At 35.4% G+C, this 25665-nt stretch overlaps 1 protein-coding gene across 1 annotated transcript; it reads left to right on the top strand.

The window, feature by feature from the left end:
* Positions 1-1362: 1362 nt before the first annotated feature.
* On the top strand, positions 1363-6353 carry LOC128989681 (protein odd-skipped). The gene is made up of 3 exons (XM_054411669.1): positions 1363-1500; positions 4549-5113; positions 5449-6353. The coding sequence occupies exons 1-3, from the start codon at positions 1452-1454 to the stop codon at positions 5720-5722; spliced, it is 888 nt and encodes a 295-aa protein (XP_054267644.1). The 5' UTR covers positions 1363-1451; the 3' UTR covers positions 5723-6353.
* The last annotated feature ends 19312 nt before the right edge of the window (positions 6354-25665 follow it).

The raw sequence follows: 25665 nt of genomic DNA, 5'->3' as shown, positions 1-25665 counted from the left end.
TTTATATCTTGAAAAATGCCCAAGATTTAAAATAATTCTTAAAAATCACAAACAGACCGACAAACAGAAATCTAGGCATTTTGGACCCATACTTATATGGAATTTTATGTTTGTCTTAGCTCAAGGAACAAGTCCACAAAATATGTCCAGACAATTTGGAAACACACTGTATAGACATAGTTTAGATATGTATATAATTAGGTTAGGTAACTTGTGCATATTATATTCTCGTTGACTTTGATGTTCAGTCCATGGTATCCTCTATTCAGATGATCAGTGCAAAATCTCGACAGTGTACAATAGACAAACGTACACATATAGCTCGTGTGGCTTAGAAACTTAACGCGTGGTATCTTTATTCCGAACACAAATACCAAAACCTTACAACACATTGTTTTAGCCATTTTATGTGCTATGTGCTACGTAATAGAAATAGAACCCTGTGTATATCCCGATAATGGATCAATATAGACCAAAATTACATTACCACAACTTCCCTATTGAATGTTTGAGCTACGTGCCATAGAATAGATCTAGAATCCATACGTAGCAGAACACTGCACATCTTCTCTCCAGACAATCAATTGACAATGATTATACCAAGATCGTTGTAACTTCTGTACTGATTGTTTGAGCTACTGAGACTGCTACTTTCGAGATTTAGGCGCTTCTTCTCTTCTGATCATAAATTTACAACAACCCGATAGCCAAGATCATCTCAACTTTGTAACTGGTTTGAGCTACGTGCCATAGAATAGATCTAGAATCCATACGTGGCAGAACTCTGACATCTTCTCTCCATTATCATTGAAAATGATTATACCAAGATTCTTCTGTACTGATTGTTTGAGCTGCTGCAACTGCTACTAGAGATTTCGGCGCTTCTTCTCTTCTATCTAATCATAAATTTGCAACAACTTGATAGCCAAGATCATCTCAACTTTGTAACTGGTTTGAGCTACGTGCTACTTTGCTCTGTGTGTATCATATCATCAATTAACAACAATCAGATGACCATCCACAAGTGTTCACACGACACGGGTCACCACATCCAATTGTTTCCGTCCAAACAAAACCAAACACAAAAAGCCTCCGAGAACCCGCTTGCTGCGGTCGAGCTCTGGCTAAATATTTTGTCACGGTCTATATATCCACGAGTGACATTCTCTTTGTGTACATTTCACCCCAAATAAATTAGCTAGTGTTTCTAAACCTCGGCGAGGAGGCGGTGTAGAACAGATGCCGCCTTCATGCTCTCGGGCGATTATTTCGGACCAATAGCAACGTCGGATTCACTAGCTCCGCCCTCTCAGCGCATGCTCGCCCCTGGTTCGGCCCTCTGCACGGGCTGGAGCTCACAACTGCGCGCACAGTCCTCTAGTTCACACGTCTAGTTGTCTATTTTTGTGCATGTTCTGAGGTTGTAGTTTGTTTGTAGTTTTCACCGCGTCATGGCAAGTTCGTGCACCCCCCTTACACCACCACCACCTACACATACAGGTAAGAAACTGATTCATTTTTAAACTGTAGTACTGTAGTTTATTCTATTTTTACGTTTTTTATCCTAAACGATTGCACAATTAAAATTTGGTTGATGCGCAACCATTTTAGCGTTTTTACATTTACTTATGATGTGACCATGATCGTGTAGTTGACACTTATTCAAGAAGATTCACTATCAAATTGCATCCAAATAATGCCCGCATATGTGTAATGTTGCCCAGGTTACCTTTTGATTGATATCTTTTTGATTCGGTATTTTTTTCATAATGTTTTTTTATGCGCTAAGCGCTTTTTGTCACTTATGAGGTACGTCTTTTGCAACAGAACGATCCAAACAATGATGTTTGTACTTGTATCCAACCTTGTTCAATTAGCTCGTTTGATAATATAATTTTTTTATTGGTGATGGGTCCAGAATGAAACTGGCCACGGATCGAACCAGCGACCTTGAAAGTATTTGACCAGATTTGAATGCTCGAATAATCACTCGACTGAACATACAATTTATTATTTATTTAGTTTATAACCATCTCTTAAAACTCTTAGTAAAATACTACTAAACCCGGACCATTTAGGTTGTAGGTTTATTCTAAATGTAAAATGTATGTCTACTTATCCCCATTACAACAATGTAACATTGATATTTTGATAGTGAATGCAATTTCGGTTGATACTAACCATAAAGTTAATTCCATCCAGTTATCTGTTCAAGTACAAGGAGTGAACAGTTAGTTTCCCACTTGAATCGCTTTATCTCAAGGAGGGAAAGGCTTTACTGATTGGGTGGTTCTTCTAAGTTAACAAATTACAAATAATAAGTGACATGATAGATATCTCTGTTGAAAATGGAATGATATTGTCGATGCATAGAGGAGTTTAAATATTGACTACGTTTTCATTTATAATTGAGTACTTCAAGGTAACATAATCTATAAACAGACAATTTGTTTGTGTTACTAATTTCTCAATAATGTTTTTAAATAAATTATTAGCCGTTTATCTAATATAAGGGCAGTTATAGATTAAATAAATACATTAATTCCTTTAGTTATAATATTTACAAAATATAAAACATAAATATCCCCATGGAAATGCGATCAATGCGTTGGCAAACAAAGTATAGTATACGCAATCAACTATAATATTTATGGTGATAATATATAGTTAAAATTGATCATATACGATAGGAAGTTGCCCACTTTTTGAGTTTTATTGCGTGTGAAATTCTATGATGTTTTTCACTAAAGATAAGTGACAAATTAATAATAAAATGTTTATAAATCCGCAAGCGTTGTACTTCTCTTTCTAGCAACAATCCAAGGTTTTTTCTTTCTCATCAGACCCTTTGGCAGATACGAACTATCGCTAACACAGTCCCACACTATTAAACACTTTTTTTAAACATTCATGTTAGAGGCTCATGTAAAGATATCTCTCCTTGTAACAATTATTTTTCAACATAGCCATACCCGTTGGACGGCAAAGTTTACAACTTTCACCCACAGAAGACAAGAGTCGTGCTTTCTGGGAAGCCTCGGGCCAATTTTTTGTCCGACCGGAGCCGGGCACGGGCCGCACTTCATTTGTAACTGAAACTCAAAACCGGTCTTGCACCGACCCTTCCTTCGTTTCCTCAAACAACGATGTTTTATTGTGCCATGCGGCCCTAGTAGAATTGTTTAAGTTTAAGGTATGTAGTTGCATAAACAATTAAAGAGCTTCGACTTGGCTCAAAAACCACTATCTATACTTGGCTTTGAAAATATGAGTTATGTTGAAAATTGATGCCTTCAGGTTTGAGGTACAAGAGTTATTTCTTTACTATGATGTGCTTCACATTAAATATTATTTGAACGTTTTTTTTCGCTCTTTACTATTTGTTTGCCTTGATTTAGTTTAAATACAACATAAATCACTAGTAATTGTTGGTATGTGAGAAACCCCACGGATAAACTAAAACGTAAAAATAATAAATTGCAACTAAAAAAACATTGATTTAAACTGATACAAAGATGACGTCGGACACATATCAATATTTTATATTTATAAAACGACTAGCCTATCATTTAAACATTTATAAGTCTTAGGAATTGACTATTATTTTTGCTGTATTAAAGCCTATATAAACCTTTAACATGTGTAGGACTGATAATTTAATTGATCATTTAGCTCTATCTACTATGTATTTCACTGTCTCGAATCCAGGTATTCTTATGAGTGTCCATATTGCAAAAATAGTCACATTACCGTAAATAAAAAAAGATTGCGCATTTCATTATAATACTAGAATACCTTTGTTAAGTTATAATCCTTGAACTATACAGTCTGATAATACTCTTGATATAAAATGACCTCTGATAAGTTCAAATGGGGCAATCGCCGTCGCATTACGGAGTCTTATCCCTCGAACATCCGTAAACGGCTCAGATCCGTCCGGATAAGTGAAGTGAGGTAGAAGTGGTTTAGGTCTTTGTGTGGTCTAGGTGGCTGATTTGAATAAACTATTTGACACCGAGTTAGAAGCTCGGATTAAATTTGGATTAACTAGAGAGAGAATGATTTTGTCCTTACGAGATTGGAAATAACAATTTCATGACTAGAAATAACATATTCGTGTTTGAGTTTTTAAATTTGGTTGTAGCGTTGTTTATATTAACTTAATCTGTAATACTGTATAACACACACGTCAGTATATAGTAGCGAACTAGTATACAGTATATTTACAATATAAATACAGCATATTTAAACATAACAAAGCACATGCAGACCTTAAAGGAATTAAATCGCCATAAAAACTAATTGTCAACTACCGGGTTAACTACTCAAATTCGTGTATAGCTCTTGAACTTATGTTCAATAATAAAACACGTAATAATAGAAGCAACTTGGCTTCAACATGCTCTATAAAAGGTATCGAAGGAATCAAATTAAGTGATACATATAATATGCATACTTTATTTAATTTATACGTTTCTGTTATTAAAAACAGAAGCGTAACGTTTAGTAACTGCCTGCAGACGTACTTCATAACTCTGTGTGTTACAGGATACAAGGACGAGAGCCACAGTCACAGTCCTCTGCTGACTCCACCACACACTCCCACCTCCCCGCCACGACCGAGGTTCTCCTTCAGCGACCCTGAGGACGAGGAGGTCATCGTGGACGACGACGAGCGCAGCGACTGTAGCAGTGACACCCCCGCCACGACACACACCCCAGTGCTGCCGTCCGGAGGGTGGTGCTGCAGCTCCGACTCGGCGTTCACCCCTCTACAGCGACCCCAGGCTCCGGACCAGCCGAACATCCCCTTGCTGATGTACCCCCAGTGGCTGGTCAACCAGTGGCTCCGGACCGCACTCTACCCTGACCCTCGGCGCTGTTACCCTTACCCACCTCCACGTCGGCCTCCTCCTCGGGCACCTCTCGCCCACACCAGGCTCGGCGTGTCCACCAGGCCCAAGAAGCAGTTCATCTGCAAGTTCTGCAACAGACAGTTTACCAAGTCGTACAACCTGCTGATCCACGAGCGCACTCACACGGACGAGCGGCCTTACTCGTGTGACATCTGCGGCAAGGCGTTCCGTCGTCAGGACCATCTCAGAGACCACAGGTGAGAATCATGATCTAACATACACACGCAATTTACAAACTCTTGGCGTAATTATTGTCATTTCAGTTGATTTCAAACAAACATAATGTGTTTAAACAATTATTTCTTATCTGAATAAATTAATTGAATCTTATCTTATTTACAACTAGGGTAAAATGCTCAACAACATCAGTATTACTTTCGGTGGAAAGATGGGGCACACGGTTTCCAATGCCTCTTTAACTGAATCATTAACAATTTTCGACTTTTAAAAACTTTATCTGATTCTTTAAAGAATCTTACAAGTTTTTAAAAAACCTCCTAGACAATTCCCTAACCTTTACTGTGTTTTGCAGGTACATCCACAGCAAGGAGAAGCCGTTCAAGTGCGGAGAGTGCGGCAAGGGGTTCTGTCAGTCGCGTACTCTGGCGGTACACAAGATCCTCCACCTGGAGGAGTCTCCTCACAAGTGTCCTGTCTGTAGCCGCAGCTTCAATCAGCGGTCCAACCTCAAGACCCACCTGCTGAGCCACGCCGCCCCCGCTGCTGCCCCCGCTCTAGATCTATCTGCCCCCGCGCCGCCTCCAAGGCTAGGCTTCACCATCGACGAGATCATGTCCCGAAGATAAGGAGCTTCATGTGCTAGCTCCTCCTCTAGTCTTAACCACCAAAGTTGTTGTTGTTTTCAACTTCCTAAATGTTGCAGTACAAAGTTAAGAGTGGTAGGCTGATTCATCTCCCAAAGTGGGGTTTAATTGTTTAATATATTTTTTAAGTGTTTCACGTTGGTATATCTTTGCTCTAAATAATGTATGGATATAGTTTGTCAAGTTTTCAAACAATTTTCACTTTGTTCCGTTTAGTGGATACAAATGCATTTCGTTTTATTGTAGACATACAAACTAAAGGGCAGTCACATTGTTTATATTTTTTTAATAGTTTATATGTTACGTTATGCATTTAACAGTATTATTAGCACATAGTCTGTGGGCCAGTGAAATACTTCCCAATCAATATCGTATTTTATGTCCGAGTTTGAATTAATTAATTTTAAGTTCCTGTCAGGTTAGGCTGATCTCTTTTTTACCAAAAACATTTTTGGCTTTGTAAATAGCTTGTATGTTAATGGAATATTCCTATGTATGCATGTAATTAACTATTTATGGTGTATTATTTGTAATATGTTGTTGATATAAGATTTTATTGTAAATGTAAAAATATCATATTGTAAATAAAATTAATGTTATTTATTCCAAGTGATATGATTGTTTTCATTAACCAATTTACTATCATTATAACACTTTATTTAAAGTAGGGGTGTTCAAAAAATAGGCTGACGTGATTTTTAACAAATTTAGATAAGTTTGACGAGAGTTGTCATACTTATGACAACATATTTATACAAGTAGCCTAGTTTAAATGTTAACATAATTTATTGTTCATTACTAATGAAGTGAAAAGGAATATTTTTTGACTTGATTAATATTAATAATCCTGTTAAAGATTTAATAAAAAATAATAAAATGTTCATTGATAGTCTATTAGCATATAATTTGAATATTAATAGTAGTAAGGCTCAAATTGTTCAAATTAAATTTTATCTCAGAAGAAATTTCAAATATCTGCAATTTATCCTCAGATAATAACTAATTGCAATTATAGATTCTACAGCATTTATTCATAGGGCAGTTTTCTAATGATATCGAACTGTGTGTTACCATAAACAACCAACGACAAGTTGAAGAGTGCGGACATGTAGTTTGCGACCCAATAATGTATCCAACCTCACTCTGGAGCTCTTGAAACTACAACCTGAATCCTTTCCAGTCGATGATTTCAGGGATAGCTGTAGCTCTGCCTGACCTAACCCATCGGTACATTGCGTTAGGCCTATAGCACAAAAGGATATGAACCGGATTAATTGACGCTTGACCATTATACATCACGGCTTTAGCTCCAAGTAAATTATAGTAAATGCTTAACTTATGACTAAGATAACTTACTCACTTACAATTATAATACTCTGATGAACTATTCAGAGAGCCTACTCTCCAGTAAAAGTGCAATGAGTCTACATCTACTAAACAGTCACAAATTTTCTGAAACTATGGTATTGCGGTTCCAATGACTAAATCTTTCGATTTGTAGTAATTCTTTGAAGACTGAAAAGAGCCAAAGCCCATGAACAGCCTCAGTCACCTGGTTACTTGCCGAAAAATTATAATTTTGCTGACCAATGGGAGTCTGGCCTCAATGGCCGTATCTCTGCAATTGCAGACATTTCTCTGAAGGCTAAAGCCAAGGCTTTGCTCTGGAATAGCCTCAGTGGACTACCCCTATGACTGAATCTCTGCACTGAACTGTGCCAAGTCACTTCTGGTCCACTTCCAGTCCCAGTTGGCAGTCTAGACAACCTAGACCGGTAGCGGTAATGATCGGTTGTGATATGTGGTTGTAGTCCGGAAACCCACCTGCTACGCCGGTAGCTAACCACCACCTAGGAGAGCACACGCAGCACGCACACAACATCTGCCTGCTGCCTGCTGCCTGCTGCCTGCTACATCTGCCTATCTGCCTAATCAGACGTCCGTGCGCGCCGCATCCATTACCCCTGAATGATTTACTTGGCCTGAGTCCTCGGAGTGAACAATAGTTAATTGATTTCCTTGATGAAATCGTCGGTAGCTTTGCATATTTATCTCTCAGAATATTTAGATTAGTGTTAAGGGGGGAGTTTGTAGTAAAATATAAGTAGTTCAAGTTGCTATTCGTAGTAACTCACATTATCATATGAATCATGATTTAAAAAGAATTTAGCGTATATTTACAGTTAACAAAACTGTATATAAAACCACCTATAATAGTTATATCCCTTTATATAGAATACCTTAACACACTGCCCTTACAATAATACCCATTAACACACCGGCAATTATCAAAGATGTAATTAACTTACCAGAAAATAGTGTAATATACGTTAGCACATCACCCTTTAATATAGGAGCCCTTAATATTACAACCCTTATAATTGCAGCCCTTATATTCCCTGACATACGTTCCCTGGCATTGAGCCCTTGAGTGGCTAGAATGATTAAATTAGGGAAAGAAACTCCTTTCTAGTCTAGATGAGATATATCTGAATAACCTACTTACAATTGGTCTACCTGATTGCTGGTTCAAATTCAGGCGACGGTGTTTTAATTATAACAATATTTTACTATCCGTTCTCTTCTGTCCAGTGTAAGTGTAATCGCTATTTAACCCAATCTGCGTGATAATTGCACGCTTTACACACAACCAATCGATATGGAAGAAATCCTATGATACATATTGATAATACGGGTACCCGTATCAGGTTCCCAAAATATTGCAAATGTTCCAAATATTCCTCAAGGATAATATGAAATCTGATATGGTTATTCGGGCAATGCTCTGATTGGATCCATTAGAAATACTTGTTCAGCGACCAGGGCAGTCATAAATATGTGTTCATATTATCACATAAATATTAAATTTTATCTCCATAAGATGGCATACAAATAAATATATTCCAAGTGGTTTGATCACTTTGAGAAGTATAGTTAAAAGTGAACATCGACGACGGGTAGAGAAGTTGTGTTTTATATTATTTCAGACCATCCAGTGAAATCACTTACAGTGCCAGATCACACAGATTACAGTGCCACACTTACAGTGTGGGAATGTGACGTGTACAAAAATTAACATTGTGTAGCCTATGTTATAAGCAAGGAGATTTATTTTCAATATGCTACAAACTGGTATTGCAGCTCAGTCTAAAAAAAAACTAGTTAAAGACACAATTTATTAAACGCTTGCGGATTTTCTTATGAACTATGTTTTAGTTTATTAATCCAGTCTAATGAATAAATGTGTAACTGACAGTGTGTACTCCATTCAGTGAATTCCTGAATCCCCCCCCAGGCAGCTTTTTTCCCTATTCATGTTTTAACCACCTGTGAAAATCAAAAGTGACATCTGCGTTCCACGACTTTAATTAGTACAAATAAATCACCCCGGGAAAACAAATGTCCCCTGACACTTTCTAGATCGGTTATGAAAACATACCTAAAAACCCAAATATTAACCGCGTCTCCGAATGCTTTTTGCCTCCGATTTTTGAAGAGTTCCAGAAAGACTAAGGTCCAACTCATTAGCCCGAAGTGTGAACTGCGGTGTTAAAAAGGGAGGGTGATTTCTGTGTTTTGGCGGTAAACTGTCAACCCCTGCACGCCTCATCTGAGAAGCATAGACACTTCGCAGACCGTGTCACAGCTGATAACGCTAAAATGAGAACCGTGTCAGCTGAGCGGTTTATCAGGGCTGCCAATTGCTAGCCAGATGTTTACCTCGGAATTTCCCTATCTCAAATTAAACCCTGCCTACCGATGTACACGGGATGAACATTAACGACTAGTGACGAAAGATAATCTGCTGACATGAATCATATCATTCTGAAGTAATTATGTTGATGTTTAAGGTTTGCTGAGGTGTGTGTTATGATTATGAGTACAATTGAAATTTGTAATAAAAATATAAAGATTGGATAAATTTGCTAGATTTTTTATTAGCATTTCATATGGACCAAAATTGTATCACGTTATTTCCTCTATTACAGAATCGTATCCTTGGTATAACCAAACTAGTATGATAGCTCTACGAATATGACAAATGAAATACATCCACAATTTTATCACGAGCTTGCTGATTTTGATTAAATGAGCTATGTTCTTAAGCTAGGCTAATGAATATAAGCCTAAGCTTGAAAGGAGGCTAGGAGAAAAGAACTGTGGATCCTAAAAATGATACAATGGACATCTTAACTATAATGCTTATTTTTGATTGTGTAAGAAATAGTAATGTAACGTTTTTTTACACAGTAGAAATTAATTTTAACAATGTCTTCTCCCAAATTATTAACCGATCAATGCATGATGCAATTTTTTTTTAATTAAATACTGTTGAAATATATTAGAAGCTAATCCAATTCAATCAGTTAGGTGGATTATAGCATAGACAAAAAACATTAAATATAAACTGTCAGCCGTGCTGTTGTTACCATGGTTACCATAGGTTCTGGCACAAACCGCTGGGAACGCCGTGTAGTTACGTAGCGCATGTAAGCCGTAACTACATGGCGCTTCCAGCGGTGTGCGCCAGAACCTATGCTAACCGAAGCATGGCTGACAGTCTAAATTTAATTCTATTTGTCTATGATTATAGTGTACCTAATTGAGTTATACGCACTTTCTTAAACTTTATTACAAAGAGCAATCAAAGTTAAACGAGGGGAACCATACGAGGCAAACGAATAATTCAAAATGTTTTGTCTCTTGTTTAAAATTTTACTGTGGTTGAATGTTTAACTGAAATATCGACCACATTGTACTATTGTAGGAACAATAGTCCGTACTGCGATCATCCTTATTTCCTGAAACCACTCATAGGAAAAACTTTTTCCACAAGGGATCCTGGTGGCATCCCATTAGGAACATTATGTAGATGAGCAAAACATTAGAATCGAGAACAGGGTTGGTTAATAGTGTATAGTGTAGTTCCTTTAATATTTATAGATAAATCATAAAAGTCTTTGTGCAGAGCCTTGTGAGATACAGTAGGACACTGGCATGTTACAATATTGTCATTCCGGAGCTTTTTCCTTGGCAATCTAATATTGTGGTTTAAACTATATAAAATTGACAGAAACTGCAACCAACATGTCCTGGAACCACAATTATAAAAAACACAAGCCCCAGAACAGATCCTTGTGGGACTCCGTTCGCAACAAGGTATTATCTGGACGAGGTTCTCACGAGCCAAACACGAGAAGCAAGAACAGGATTAGTGTTTAGTTGTAGTGTAGTACTTTCACGAGCAGTTTTTGTGTAATGGCGTGCGCGTGCTGGCCAGGGGCGGTGGCCGGGTTCCCACAGCCAGGTGTGATATACCGACGTAGACGGGACTCTGCCCCGCGGGCTACAGGCAAACATTCCCGCACCCGCCAACACCGACGCTAATTTAATCTCTTCGGTTTCAGGGTGAAGGGGTGAAGAATTGGGTTTAATGCTTGTTTAATGTTGGCTGAATTGTTCTGGGGTTGTCGGAAATTGTGGGGATTACGTTTCATGTGAAAGGCTAGCTGTTCTACGATAAAGTGGGCTGAGAACGAATCCGACCACTTTTGGCTGAAGTCACTGATTCCCGCTGGACATTTTTAAAGCAGGTTTAAAGGTATTCTTTGGCTAGGGTCATTTAAAACAACAACTGGTGTAAACGAAAGCTGGGGCAGATTTCAACCACTGAGGTAGTGATGCAAACGATAGGAAGATATATTAGTCACATACATAATAAACTTTGTCCGTTCTAAAGGGTGTGTACCAATGAAATCAAAGATGGTGTAGCTTCGGTATCTAACCACCCTAATCTCCATGAAGCCAGTAAAGTACACTACAATTTCTGGGAGTGAGATCATTTCTACTTAGTCCCCACTTGTTTACAGGCCAGCTATCGTTGAACACGTGACCCTGATAAGAGTGGCAATGTTTGTTTACTGGTTCTCGCCCGCAGTGGAGAGACTTGTCTATTGCTGTGACAGCATCTCTCGCCAGTAGATCATGTGACTGTTTACAGTCAGATGTGTGTACTTCAGCCCGCTGTGCCGCAGCTGAACTTGGGATAGTAGTGGTTGGAGCCGATATAAAATATCACCGACGGCAACGGTTATCATCGAAGTGTAATCGGAACAAGGCTACGAAGACAACATTAACTGGTCAACTATTCTAGAAATATGGAAAATAAATTTTTAAAGTGGACGTTTTAGTCCTTGGATTGTGTTTGGTCCCACTAGCGTAAAATCTTGATAGCGTCTAAAGCTACTGGCTGTTATTGAACCGCCACGATTTTTATATGACCGTCCCGAGATATTTGAACTGCCACGATCATTAGAGCGGATTATAAGGGCCAGTTTCGTAGGGTTGTAAAACAGTTGAACTGCCACGCGGGTTCTGCAGGTAGCGAGGGAACTTTTTGAAATATTTATCCCTCCAGTTTTCCACTTATAATATATAATATACAGTATAGATGGACGAGAAGTCAAGATTCAAGGCTACTGCGAGCAAAAAACGATGTACTTCCTAGTACAGAAACACAATGTTAAGGATTAAGGATTTCGTTTTCTGATAGTTCCTTCCTATTTTTTTTAAAACATACTACGTGTTTATATGTCAGTATATGTTCTATACTAACTCTAAAGTTCTGTATTTTATCACCTTTAAAATATTGAAGATACATAAGCTGTTAGATTTGTTTTGGTTTTAGTGTGTTTATTTACTTTTACTTGAGTTAACATTTTAATTCTCCCATAGATTTTTTCATTTCAAGAGAAATGAACTACGTTTTTCTTATAATGTGGGATAGTGTTAAAACTTTTGAATTTTGTTTTAATTATTGTTTAATTATTATTTCAGCATTGTATATTTTAAAAACACAGCAATTGATGTTGCAGAGAAATGTTGCGTATATCCTACTTTATAATACTTATAATACGAGCTTTGTCTGTTTGTTTGTCTGTCTGTAATATATACCTCGAAATCCAGCGGAAGGATTTTGACTAAATTTTGGAATTAGGGACTTGTAGCCCTAATACCGTGATTGGTGACAGCCACTACCTTAAGAAAATTCGTATTTTGCTACACAGCTAATTTGAAAATTAAAAAATTGAATATTAACGTTATGAGTAATTAATGCTCAACACCTAATTACGTACATTAATTACCTACAGGTTTAATTAATGCTGCTATGAGTAATTTGTGCAATTTTATGCGAAAATGTTCAACATCGTTAACAAAAACATAAAAATATAATTTTAAATATATAAACGGTATGATTTTTCTATCGTTTCCACAAAATTATATTCATAAAACTATTCTCATGCGCTTTTAAATACCGGGTTCAGCGCCTAGGTTGAGACAGCTACCGGTACGGATTTTTGATTGGTGTTTGGCTATCCATCATTGCCTTGTTTATCACATGATAGGCACACTTTCAATCGAAAATTTATCACATTCATCACACATTACAAATAAGCTATTAACTCTTATTTAGAATTTGCCAATTTTATAAAATTGCCCAACAGAATATTAAATGGTACCAATATTTATATTGTCCGTTTTTTTTAAGTGAACTGTCACCATATCGGCTAAGAAGCTCTGATATAAAACCAGGTTAATTTGAATCCAATACAGAGTGTACTGTCATTATACATTCTAGAACTCAATTATTGGTAATTTGACCGAATTCGTTTGTATGTTAATTCAGGTCTTTGTGTTAGCCTCATTTTGGGCATGAAATTCCAGCCCGTACATCAACATTTTTGTGAAACCTTAAGTAATTTGTACAGGGGGTAAAACTCCAACTTGGCTACACAAATAATTTTTCTTGAGGGGGGTTGAAATTCCAGCCCGTACATCGCCATTTCTCTGAAATCTTAGAAATATGTAAAGGGGGTAAACTTCCGGCAACCCGAAGAATTCACGCATAGTAGACGGTGTGGTATTCGGTATATGCCTAGATTTGTACATAACTGTTAACATAAGCATGCAGTAAGCAGGTAAATTTTGTTTTCGCGTAAATCCTCAACCAACAATTTGCATCTTTACTATTACGAATTATTTATTGATAACAAGCTTTATACAGGAATGTTCAACTTTGATATTTTATATTTATACCAGGCTTGTTTAATTCTTGGCTCTAAGATATATACCAACTATAAACCAACTAAAATATATAACAAACCAGTTTTTTTCCAGGATTCCATGACCTAATGAACAAAACTGATACAATACTTTCGATAAGATAGCTGATTTTAATAAATTGTATAATCATGTTAAGAACTAATTATGACAACTTAAAAATATTTCAAAGCTAGCTTTAATTGCATTGAGGAACCATGTTATGATTTACATTGACCGCAATCCTTAAGTCCACAATTGTATCCACATTGTCCGTCAGTTGTAAAAATAATCACAGTTCAATGTCTGTGATATATTTGATGTATAGTTGATAATGGTGAAAAAGATTTTTCCTACAGTCACCCGACAAAGTTGGCTTCCTTGCACTGTTTACAGTACAGAAAGCTGCTAATTGCTACATTTATTATTATGCTTACTTTGTCAGACGGTTTATACTTTGTCGTACGATTCATGATTTGGCGCACATCAGGATTCAAACCAAACAACAGCGTGGGTTTATTATGCACGTAATCTGGGTACGCTAAGAAATAGGTTGGCTACACTTAAATATAATAACTGTAATAGTGTTATTGTACTATGATAACCTGTACTAACAACTACAGTTTGTCGCTTGAATTATTGCTGTTCCTTATATCTGAACTATAAGGTATACCTTATACCTGCAGAACCCGCGTGGCAGTTCAACTGTTTTTCAACCCTGTGAAACTGGCCCTTATAATCCGCTCTAATGATCGTGGCGGTTCAAGTATCTCGGAACGGTCATAAAACTCGTGGCGGTTCAATATTCCCCAAGCTACTAGTCTACAATATAAATAAAATAAATAACAGTAATTGAATTAAAGTCAAAATTTTCTAATTAGAACAGAAACTATAGCCCACAGAACAGAAAATATGTTATCTGTATTGACACCTAATAGATATTTTAAATAATGCTGTATATATTTATTGTATCGTCATCAAAATGATACCAAATGCAAGAAAATGGCGCCTAACTTCAATTTAATCCAAACCCTTTAAAATCCATCGTTTCGCAATTTGAGAAAGGGTGCAAAATAGGGGTTTCTCAATTTTTTTGATGGTACAATTTGATTACGTTGATTCTGTTATACGTTTTTCAAAATTGTAATATTATTTTAGGTAAATGTAAATTTTAACCTAAAATAATAATTTAAATTATTTTACTGTTGAGAAATGTGTCCTTCCACATTAGGTTTTACTTTTTGACTAAACTATTTTAATCCTGAAAAGTTTTGAATCCTGTATTATTCAATATTTAATTATATCATGATTTGTACCGTTTTCTTAAAGAAACGTTACAAATGTCAGTGGCGTAGATAAACATTAAAATAATTAACTATAAAAAAGATCAAAATTATTCATAAAACTAAGAATGTAATGAAAAATAAGTTAATAATATTTACCCACCTCCCAACTTTCCCGTACCACCACATGTTTAAATAATTTATAAAAAAAACCTTTTAAAATACCACGTTTTAAGTCGTACTAAGCATTTAAGATTTGTACCGAACGGATAAGAAAGAGAGCTTATGAAAACGTGTTAAAATATAAGTTGGCCTAATCCAAAAAAGGTTTTTGAGATACGAGGCAGAATAATACCACAGTATATAAACCTTATTATGTAATAAGTGGTGCTTTGAATAATTAAAATACCCCCGCCGCAGCAAACCTGCCGACTAAGCGAATTTCCATTTGTCTGAATTGATTTTCAGTTAAATATATTTTAATAATTTTAGGTTTAACGAGTACCTAGGTTTGCTGCTACAAGGAAACTAATAAGTGTGTTTTTGAGTAAAATATTGATAGCTTAGTACAAAATAAATAAATTTGCCAAGTTTGATCAAAATATATTCATAAACAAGCAAACTACAACATTTGACAATATTCTCCATAAGAATAACATGGGAATTTTAAATTTACTATTTTTTTAATTTTCTCCGTTACTAATAATCAAACAAAACCACTTTTATATACTAAATTATTAGTTTTTTAAGCTCTTTAAAAAGGTCTAAAGAGAAATCGGGAAATTTTGTGTTTTGAGGGTCAAAAGTGAGAAAAACCAATTTTGACCCGTAAAACCCACCGTAAAGCCCCGTTCCCATGGTCCGATCGTGCTGGTTCGCGAACTCATTCAAGTTTATCCCGCTTTACATCTTTAAACCAAATTTCATCAAAATCGGACAAAAATTACTCAAGTTATCGCGTTCACGAACGTATATATATAAATATATATACATATATAAAAATTTGAACGAATGGTGTTTTTGGCCTCTGGGGACATCAAAATGAAAAAGTAAATCGGTCCCGGGTCTAGGTCTTACCGTGCCACCTACGGTAATAGCTACTTCCCTATAGGGAAATTCGCTAAAAGCTACATTGAATACAGTTAAAAACAAGGACTTGTGTATAAAAGTTTGTCTGAGACTTGAAATAGAAGCATAGATGAAGTAATATAATTATAATATAATAATATAATTATATTACTTCATCTATGATAGAAGTGTTTGTTGAATTACACAGGCAGGGGCAGAGCGGCCAGCGGAGGACAGTAGCTAAATTGCTAGGTTGGACATTGAAGGCGCTGCCTTATATAAGTCAAAACGAAATCGCCTAACTCTATAGCCTACGTACCCACATTATTCTGTAAATATATAAATTTAACTTAATCAAAATGGGATTACTTTAAAATATGGCACTTGTTAAATAAAAATAAAAGTATCTCTGATTCATCTTTTTTCAGAATGAATTAGGCATATATTTTTATTAATTAATTTCACAAATGCAGTTTGAAAATAAAACGTAAATAGGTTTAATGACAATGAATACAACTGTCCTATTTGTAAAAAAGAGAGGAATTGTTCATAAACTGGTCTGAATATCTATAAGGAACTTCACAATTATTATTAATTGATTGAATACTGTATGTGTAAACAAATATTAAAATATAAAATAATCATAATTGTTGGTAGTGTATAGAAATATACTACAATAATAAACCATAATGGTATTAGTTAAAAACTATAATTAAATATGTAAAATATAAACATTATAATAGGTAGTAGCTTTGTTATAGCAAATACAAGTACGCTGGAATCAATTTACTATCGTTGCATTTTGTAAAATATATATAAACATATATATAATACACACTTCTTGTGAATGTAGGAATGATAATAACTAATTAGTAGACTGTAAAAAAATACTAGATTTTTTTAGCATCATTTTTCTTAATGAATTAACACACTTTGGCTTTGAACTGATGCTATGTTTTAATTGTCTTTGACGTAGTCTATTGTAAGATGAATACGAACGCAGGACGGAGTGGACCAACTTGTTTAGCTTTTTTACTTAGATCAGCTGTTAGTCCGGTTTTATGCACCGCGACAGTCGCGTGTCGCGGGGCGACTCAAGTTCTATTGAGTTAAATGGGAGCATTTATGCACCGCGACAGCGACAAACTGCCGCGCGAGCGACTCGGAGATCTCTAAATACCCGCGACAGGTTTTAGAATCGCAGCTTCAAGAAATGTGTCGCGCGCGGTTCAAGTTCTATTGGATCAAATGGGCACGTTTATGCACCGCGACAGTCGCGGCGCGACAGTAGTATTTTTCATACTCCACGTGGTATATTCTCCATATATTTATATTGATTAACGTTAATAGTTAGTATATTAATGAGTTCTTTACCCTTTATTTGTAATATAAATTACATAATCATATTATGTAATGACATTTTTAAGAGGGTTGACCCCATTTCAACTGTGAATTGTATGTGTTGTTTAAATAACTGGGATTTTGTCATTAACGTGTACAACACTACAGGGTCTATATTTGATCACTTCTACATCACAAACACAACACACAACATTGGATTGAGAACAGACTGATTTCTTTAATTCCCCCACCACCGGATGTGAGTTTACGTGACAAAAAGTGTCGCTGTCGCGTGACATTTTGGTCAGCCGCAAGAAGTGGCGCGACTCGCGACTCGCGACTGTCGCGGTGCATAAAACCAGCCTTAGCCAAGAAAGGAAGCTAAAGATGGAAACTGCTCTAGTTTCAACGCATCATAAAATCTATTGAAATTATTTATGATTTAACCTTTTTGCTCTCTGGGTGACTATATCTTAGTTTTCAAACCTTTATTTTCCATAATACTCTAACGCTACTTTGTAATCATTGTAAACAAAACGAATAACTCACTTAGAGTTCTAGATACCCATATGGATTTCCCAAAAACGTACTTCAAAGTTAGGAAAGTGAATCCCTGTATCCTGGGAACCGTATCGCATGCAACATTGACACGGGCCAAGCTACTAATTATACTTTACCCCACAGATTGGTTTCTAAGGGGAGCAGGTCCTGATTGCTGGGTTTGTGCTGCGTTAAACTGCTCTTGGCTAATAGCAGGGGCGGTCAGGGGTCACAGTCTCGGCGCCGGGGGCGGGGGGGGGGGGCTGACCATGTCTTGGATACAATGTTACACAGATCAATCATGTACTGTATCTGGGGGGTTTTATTCCAACCCTCATCATGAAAATATTCTGATTACAAAGGGTGTACAGTGTCAAACCTGCAGACTAAGCGAATTATTTGCCTAATTTGATTTTCACTTAAGTATTTCCTTAAAGTTGCCTCTATTCTCTATTGTAAATTACGTTTAATGAGTACGTTTAATGAGTAAATGCAAAAAAAGGCTATTCGTGTTATATTTTCTCTTTTCAGAAGACGATCTTGTAAGGAATCATTCAGGTCAGCTGCAATTTTGACTCTTCCCTCACTATACATCCTTGAAACCCTTTCATTTGTAAAAAAACATCAGTCATCATTTACCACCAACATTAGCTCCAGTACATATAACTTACGCACATCATACAACTTAAACATTCCCGTCCATTCAACTTCATTTTTCAAACATCATCTCCTTTACAATGGAATTAAACTTTTTAACCAACTTCCTCAACATCTAAAGCTGGAGACTGATTTGCTCAGGTTTAGGAGAAAACTTAAACAAATTTTGGTTGAAAATGCTTGCTACAGAGTCCGCGATTTTTCCACTGTCATGTAGTCAGTGATTTCTGTCTTGTTAGATTACTAGAAGGTCACATTGTTTTAGTTAGTACAGTTTTTTATATTTTATCTTTTGTACATTTCATTATAAACTTGACTATTCCAATGCAATGTAATTTTGTAATTCTGGAATAAAGAACTTATGACTTATGACTACGTTTTCTGCTTCAGAAAGGTGATAAAGTGTGGGCTTTTAGTGAAATGTTGATAGATTAGTGTGAAATAAATATGGCAAATTTCTTTAACTATATCCTTAAACAATTAAACTACAACTGTTTACTTATTCTCCCTAAAATTAATACGAGAATTTAAAATTTGCAGTTTTTTGGACTTTTATCTTAAATTATTTACTTAGTACTCTACAATATGTAGTATATTTTATTCACTAGAGCCTAAAGTGACTCTTTTCGACCCGAGCTCCAGTTTTACGATCGAGGTGAAGCCAAGGTTGGAAAATGATCGAGGGTTGAAAAGACACTTGACAAGTGATGAACTATATTTTTCGTCATATTGCACGATTATTTGAACGACTATGTTACAAAACTGGAATAGTTTTCATTTGATAACCTCTCAAAACTACTTCTATATAGCTTGTTTTCAATTCAATTTGCTAATGGAAACAAATGGCTGTTTGGTAAGTGATTCAGTTTTGTCTATTTGACTGTGTTAATGTAGTGCATTGTAGTGTCCATTACACTATCGATATTTCGAACTAATATTTACAATAAGGCACCAATTAAATAATCGATATATTTCCGATACATGCAATTGTTGACAATCTAAATTTACAACTGAGTTGACAACAGCTGATTTTTACTCCCTAGGCCAAGGGGCTAAAATAGTTTATTTCGTACCTAGGGTCGAAGATGAGGGTTTTCCGACTCGAGATAGTTTTGAAGTTCGAGAAAAGTTCGAGAAAAATTGTTTGTTCAGTGTATGTACATGTTAATATGTTCACACACTGAACAAATGATGGACTATCATTTGTATAGTCCATGATTATGCTTAGTGCATAGACTATGTAAAGGTTTGATCTGTTATTTTCATTAACGTTATCGTAATCTTATTATATTATAAGAATTCTATATCACGATATAGTTTTACTTCCCGTCCCTTAATTTAATAGTGATAATTTGTTTATCAAACTCTTGAAAGCTCTTTTTAAATAACTGTGTAGTATTTCTATAACTAAGGGAAGTATTCTGACCGTCCGCAACCCCTTACTGTAGTTGTAAAGAGAGCACATGTTTTATTTCAAAGGCAAAAAATTTGAATCCCGATTCGTAATGCTTGCATTATAAAGTAGGCTATAGGTAGTTATGGGTATTATAAAGTATTTCAAATCGTTTTTGTTTTCATAAATCTAGTTTTATTTTTTATTTTTTTACAACCTAATTCTTAGCACATCATAGTATTAATACTTACAATGATTCACTGATACTGGATCATAGCCAAACATATTTTAATTGTTATTAGCTTCTTGGTTGATTTATGCATCAGCTAACCGAAATAGTCTTTTTTTTTATTAAAAAACTCCTTAAGATCAATGGTTCGATAGATAAAACTATTTTTATAAGTATTATTAAACAATGGGACTTGTCAATAATAAATTTTGGAAGAAAAATTTATTTTATGTAACACCATACAAGGGTTTATCCAACATTATTTTTTAGGGTAAGTTTTGGCATTATAGCATGTAAGCTTAAAACATAGGCAACTGTAAATTTTTTACTTAACGGCTAAGATAAAATGTTATTATATACTTCCATGCAAGGATTTATCTCATCTTATATACTCTTTGGCGTTTGGTTGTTTTTAAGTCGAAACGCTAAAATGTACATCTCAAAGCCAATCGAAAATCGTACAGTATGTATTTACATGATGTATACAACCACAACCACAGATCAGAGATGTATACTCTCTGTAATCTGTGGTAAAACGCTCAGCAATGTTTTTACTTCCCTGTTCAAAGTATAGGCCTAAAAATAACTATAAAATATCACTTTGTTATTTTAATTCGCAAGCTACGTCTCTTTAACATTGTCACTGTTTGGGTTAAAAGGAATTTTTGTATAAGAGCAGAAAGCAATTTCTTTTGCGGAATATTACATGTTTACCACTTAAACGATCCCATATAACAAACTATTAATTTAAAGTATTACAATTACAACATAATGCATATAATCTGGAATGGGAAATCAACCCATCCCATAAAATCATTACTAAAAACAATCCAAATCCTAATAGTTCAGAACCAAAAGCTTGAAATTGGGTAAAATTGGTAAAATAGGCAACAAATGATAAAATCGGTAAAGTTCAAGATCAGTAAGTTGTACTATCGGTAAACATTGGATAACAGTAATACATTCTCATCGAGAACATGTGTCTAAGATTAATTTCTTAGACTAATCGAGTTTATTTTTATATGTTTTGTAGAGAATTAAAACCTTAAGATTATATGGGCCTTGATGGGTGATAAGAAACATCACGCTTACGTTTATCCAACGATGTAAAAACAGAGCTTAAGTTCAGGAGGTACAACATAGTACCCAAAGATGTTTCCAAGTTGAAAGCATCTTTTCACTATCATATCACCACTAAACATATGCTCCCTTTAATATTTTCCTAATTAAATCTGTAACGGTAATAGCAATGAAACTAAATTCTTAAATTCTTAGCGCATAAAAAATCATGAAATAAATTTAATGTTTAACGTGCAACCTTTAGAAGATACTGTTTTATTTCGAATATTTCTTTTCCTTAAGGCTCAATCTTTCGCAACCCACTATTTAAAGACCGATTTCCTGCACGGTTTTCTGAATAAAAACCGTAATTGGATTTAAAATTTCAACTATCAGATCATAGTTTGGGGGTGGTTGTGCACAGTCAAAGGTTACTTTGGGAATGGGTGTAATCGTGTAATGCGAACAACAAATCAATCAGCTGGTCGGCGCGCGGGAGTTTTTGGCGCCTAAAGCGTTCCCAGGCCGAGCCCACCTCCCGCCACTCCCACTGCAAGTGGAAAATTACATTTATTAGCGGGGACATGGTGATTGAAACCCGAAAAGGTACATTTAACTCAAATTGGTCTCATTTACAGTAGAGAATAAAATGGTGAAGTATTAGACAAAATTAATTAATTTATACCATGGTAAAATAGGCTACTTAAATTATTACGTATCTTCTGTTTTATATTCACATCTATATATAAAGCTAATAAGGATCGCGAACTTTAATGAAACCCGTAAGCCTCACAACCCCATACTTGAATGATAAAGGTCATGAGTGTGAGTTCCCCGAAAAATATCAGTTTTTCAATAAACCCTCTCCAAATTGCATTAACCTCATTTAACTTTTATATCCAATTACATTTGAAACGAAATATCCATTAGCTGTTAGATTTCTTTTTCTTTATAGTTTGTTTGTTTACTTTTCCCTGGGTCTATATTAACTATATATTAAATTATTAATACTCAAGCAGTTTTCTTTTCGGAGTCATAACTCATTAGTAGATAATAAAAAATGTGTGGACCCTCTAAACAACTAGATATATTATTGTGTAAGTTTAGGCAGCAATGTAAACCAAGTAATAAATTTTTATTGTAGATTCAATTTAGGATGGAAACGTGTACAACGTGTCCTAACTCATTCCAATTAAGTGTTGGAATTTCGACTTCATCAATGTAATCTTACAGGATATAAGTAAGTAATTATTGGAGAATTTTGATGGGAAAATAACGTGTTACCTTATTTCAAAAGGATAGCAACAGGTTTATTATTTTGTATTCAAAACTTAAGTTGTTTTCAAGGATAACCCATGTCATTTGCTTTAATTTCGACGATTTGATAGTTGGTTCGTTATAAATGTACATTTTTAAATTTTGTCTTGTTTATAAAAAAAATGTAAAAAATTCGAAAATTTGTTTTAAAAATAAAAATTAAATATTTGGTATTATTTAAATTTTAATGATTTTTCCAATAAATTCTAAAATGGGATTCTTATAATAAACTGACAGCCTGCGTCCCTTTTTTTTATTTCAAAAGCCGTGATATATATATATTTGATATGTAGTTGATAAGAATGGAAACAATTAATTATGTCTCATCATATCCCTATTACTGTATTTTCATTGCGTGCTTGATCTTAGAAAAATTACAAATACTAATAAAACATAGTACGAAAACACAAAATCTAACGTAAGTCATTTTCTTCTTTTATTTTATACTAATAACATTACAACATTTTACTTGAATTCAATGTAGCATCACAAACTACAGATAACCCCATTTTCGTATGGATGTAAACAAAATTGTATCATGGCCATCTGTTTAGATGTAGGTAACTTGAAAAAGTTCAGATGATTGACAACACAATTCAGCACAAACTATGAAATCTTTAATGCCTATAGGACGAAGGGCTTTCACGGGATATTAGAGGATAAGAGCAATAAAATTGATACCCAATATGCCTATAAATATTAATATTTAGGGGTCGATTTGCTGCACACAAAAATCCAACAAATTCTTTTAATAATATAGACAGAAGTCGTTTAGTGGTCAAAAATGGAATATCTTCCATTTGTTTTGATTTTCTGTTTATATTTCGTTGTTATTTTCGTTACCAGCATAGCAAACACCCTTAAGGCCAAAATTCTGCACATCTACAGTAAAATATCTTTCTTTGAGTGTGCATAGATTTTCCCTGCGAAGCACACTAGCTGAGAAAAAAATGTTTTACACCAAATAATAGTTTGATCGGTAAAAGCAATGTTATGTTATAAAATTAGTATAGGGCCTATCAATATCCGATAGCTGTGCCAGATTTTATTAAATGTAAGTTGTGTCAGGTTAGTTTAGTGCATTTTCATAATTCGTTAAAACCTAACTGTATTACATATATAAAATACATATATTATAATTAATAACCATACTGCTAACATCACTTAACTAGTACATAAAGGGATTTTAAACAGAGTAATATTTATTTATTTACTTACTTGCCAGTTTACAATTTTAATCAATTATAGTTTGCCGACCTTGATTTTTGTAACTGGTTTCAATCCTGCAAACAATACAGGGATAATGTGTCATAAATTATATTTAGCAACATTAATTTGACAATTTGAGTGAAACAATTGATATTATAAACAACAGTATTATTGAGCGATGTAGTAATTTTTCAAAGCAAAGCTCGGCCACCAGTTAAATTCGGCGAGGCACCACTGGAAGCGCTGGTGTAGCGTCGACTGGTGTTGCCGTCTGGTGACGAAACTCAACAACTCTTGCTTCATCCGTCATCTGCCTGAGGTCCAACGTTTCAGGCCCAGCGAAGCGCGAATTTAAATCCACGTCTTCTTTCAACACCGATTTGTCACACATGATTTGGGACCAGTGCTTAGCCGTTAAAATTACATACGATGAAAACGGGCTCCATAGGAATTGTGGCGATTTGTAATTACAGTAGATAAATTGTACTTGAAATAATTTATGAATGATAAATACATTTTACGATGGTAAAATCCAGTATCATATTTTGGTAAAAAATACATTTTAAGTGATAGTTAGTTGATATACTATGTGTTTGTTATTGGAAATGTGAAATAGTTTGGGGCACACTGTTGGAATCAAATGTTTCTTTACCCAAACGTCAATCGTATGAAGTTTGTAGTTACTACTCAAGTAAAGTAATTAATCAAACAGTCAAAGCGTTAATAAAATGCACCATTACTACTGTAGAAGCTTATGCACTACTGTAGAGGCTTATGCACTACTGTAGAGGCTTATGCACTACTGTAGAGGCTTATGCACTACTGTGGAGGCTTATGCACTACTGTAGAGGCTTATGCACTACTGTAGGGCGCATTATAGTTTACTCGTATGTTCACTTTGGTACCCGTGTTCGAGGCCCCAAAAAACGTATGACAAATGAGAATTATAGCCCATTTTATTATCTTGTCAAATAGATTAGATGAGATTAGATGCATACGGTATCAACTAATTAACTTGCAAATTGTAAGCCAAAAATTAGTAAAAAAACTAGTGTTGAATAAATGGTATTATAATGTTTTTTTTTTTTAATATCAGTTCTGCAGCCATGGCCAATTATTTACAGTACCATAATGAATGCACTGAATTGACTGGCACGATAAATCAGCCAGAAGTATGCTCGATACCAAATCGTTTATGACACGGCAAACACTATTTTGACACTTGACTCGGCAGTCGAACTATCCAAATTTCCGTTTTCAATTTCCCCAGTCGTGACCATCCATCATCTCGCTGGTAGGCTCTAGTTGCTGACTCCTCTGCAGCTCCACATAAATCCTTTGCCTCCTCAGAGGTCCATTATGTTATCAATCCCAACACCTATATTTACCCCCGGAATGTCCCCGTAACAGATTCGCCGGTCGAGATCGTCCGTTAGGGATTTTCCCATGTCGGTTGAGTGGGCGGCTGAGCGGCTCCCACGGTCCAGCCGCCCCAGGCGCTCGTGCCAGGACGCCCCCCGCCCTCCGCCCTCACCCAACCTTGTTAACGCCCGGCCCCTCGATTTACAGCGAATATTTCACAATTTTCCTTTTATGTAAATGTTGAGCAAGCAGTAAATACATTGTATGGCTTCTTCGGTAAAAGATAAGTCAAGTTGTGAAAAAATAAAGTTAATTTGTCCTTCGTACGCAGTTAATTTGTTCTAAATGAAGTCTAAGCTTAAGCCAA

Source organism: Macrosteles quadrilineatus, unplaced genomic scaffold (assembly GCF_028750875.1).
Source record: "Macrosteles quadrilineatus isolate MER2022 unplaced genomic scaffold, UCM_ALF_1.0 Scaffold_3__2_contigs__length_128488019, whole genome shotgun sequence".
NCBI lineage: Eukaryota > Metazoa > Arthropoda > Insecta > Hemiptera > Cicadellidae > Macrosteles > Macrosteles quadrilineatus.
This window is presented reverse-complemented; position numbering and strand designations above follow the sequence as displayed.

Coding starts and splice junctions, on each gene's coding strand:
- LOC128989681 (XM_054411669.1), top strand. CDS start 1,452: ATGGCAAGTTCGTGCACCCCCCTTACACCACCACCACCTACACATACA. Junction 1,501..4,548: donor ACCACCACCTACACATACAG/GTAAGAAACTGA, acceptor TGTGTGTTACAG/GATACAAGGACGAGAGCCAC. Junction 5,114..5,448: donor GACCATCTCAGAGACCACAG/GTGAGAATCATG, acceptor TGTGTTTTGCAG/GTACATCCACAGCAAGGAGA.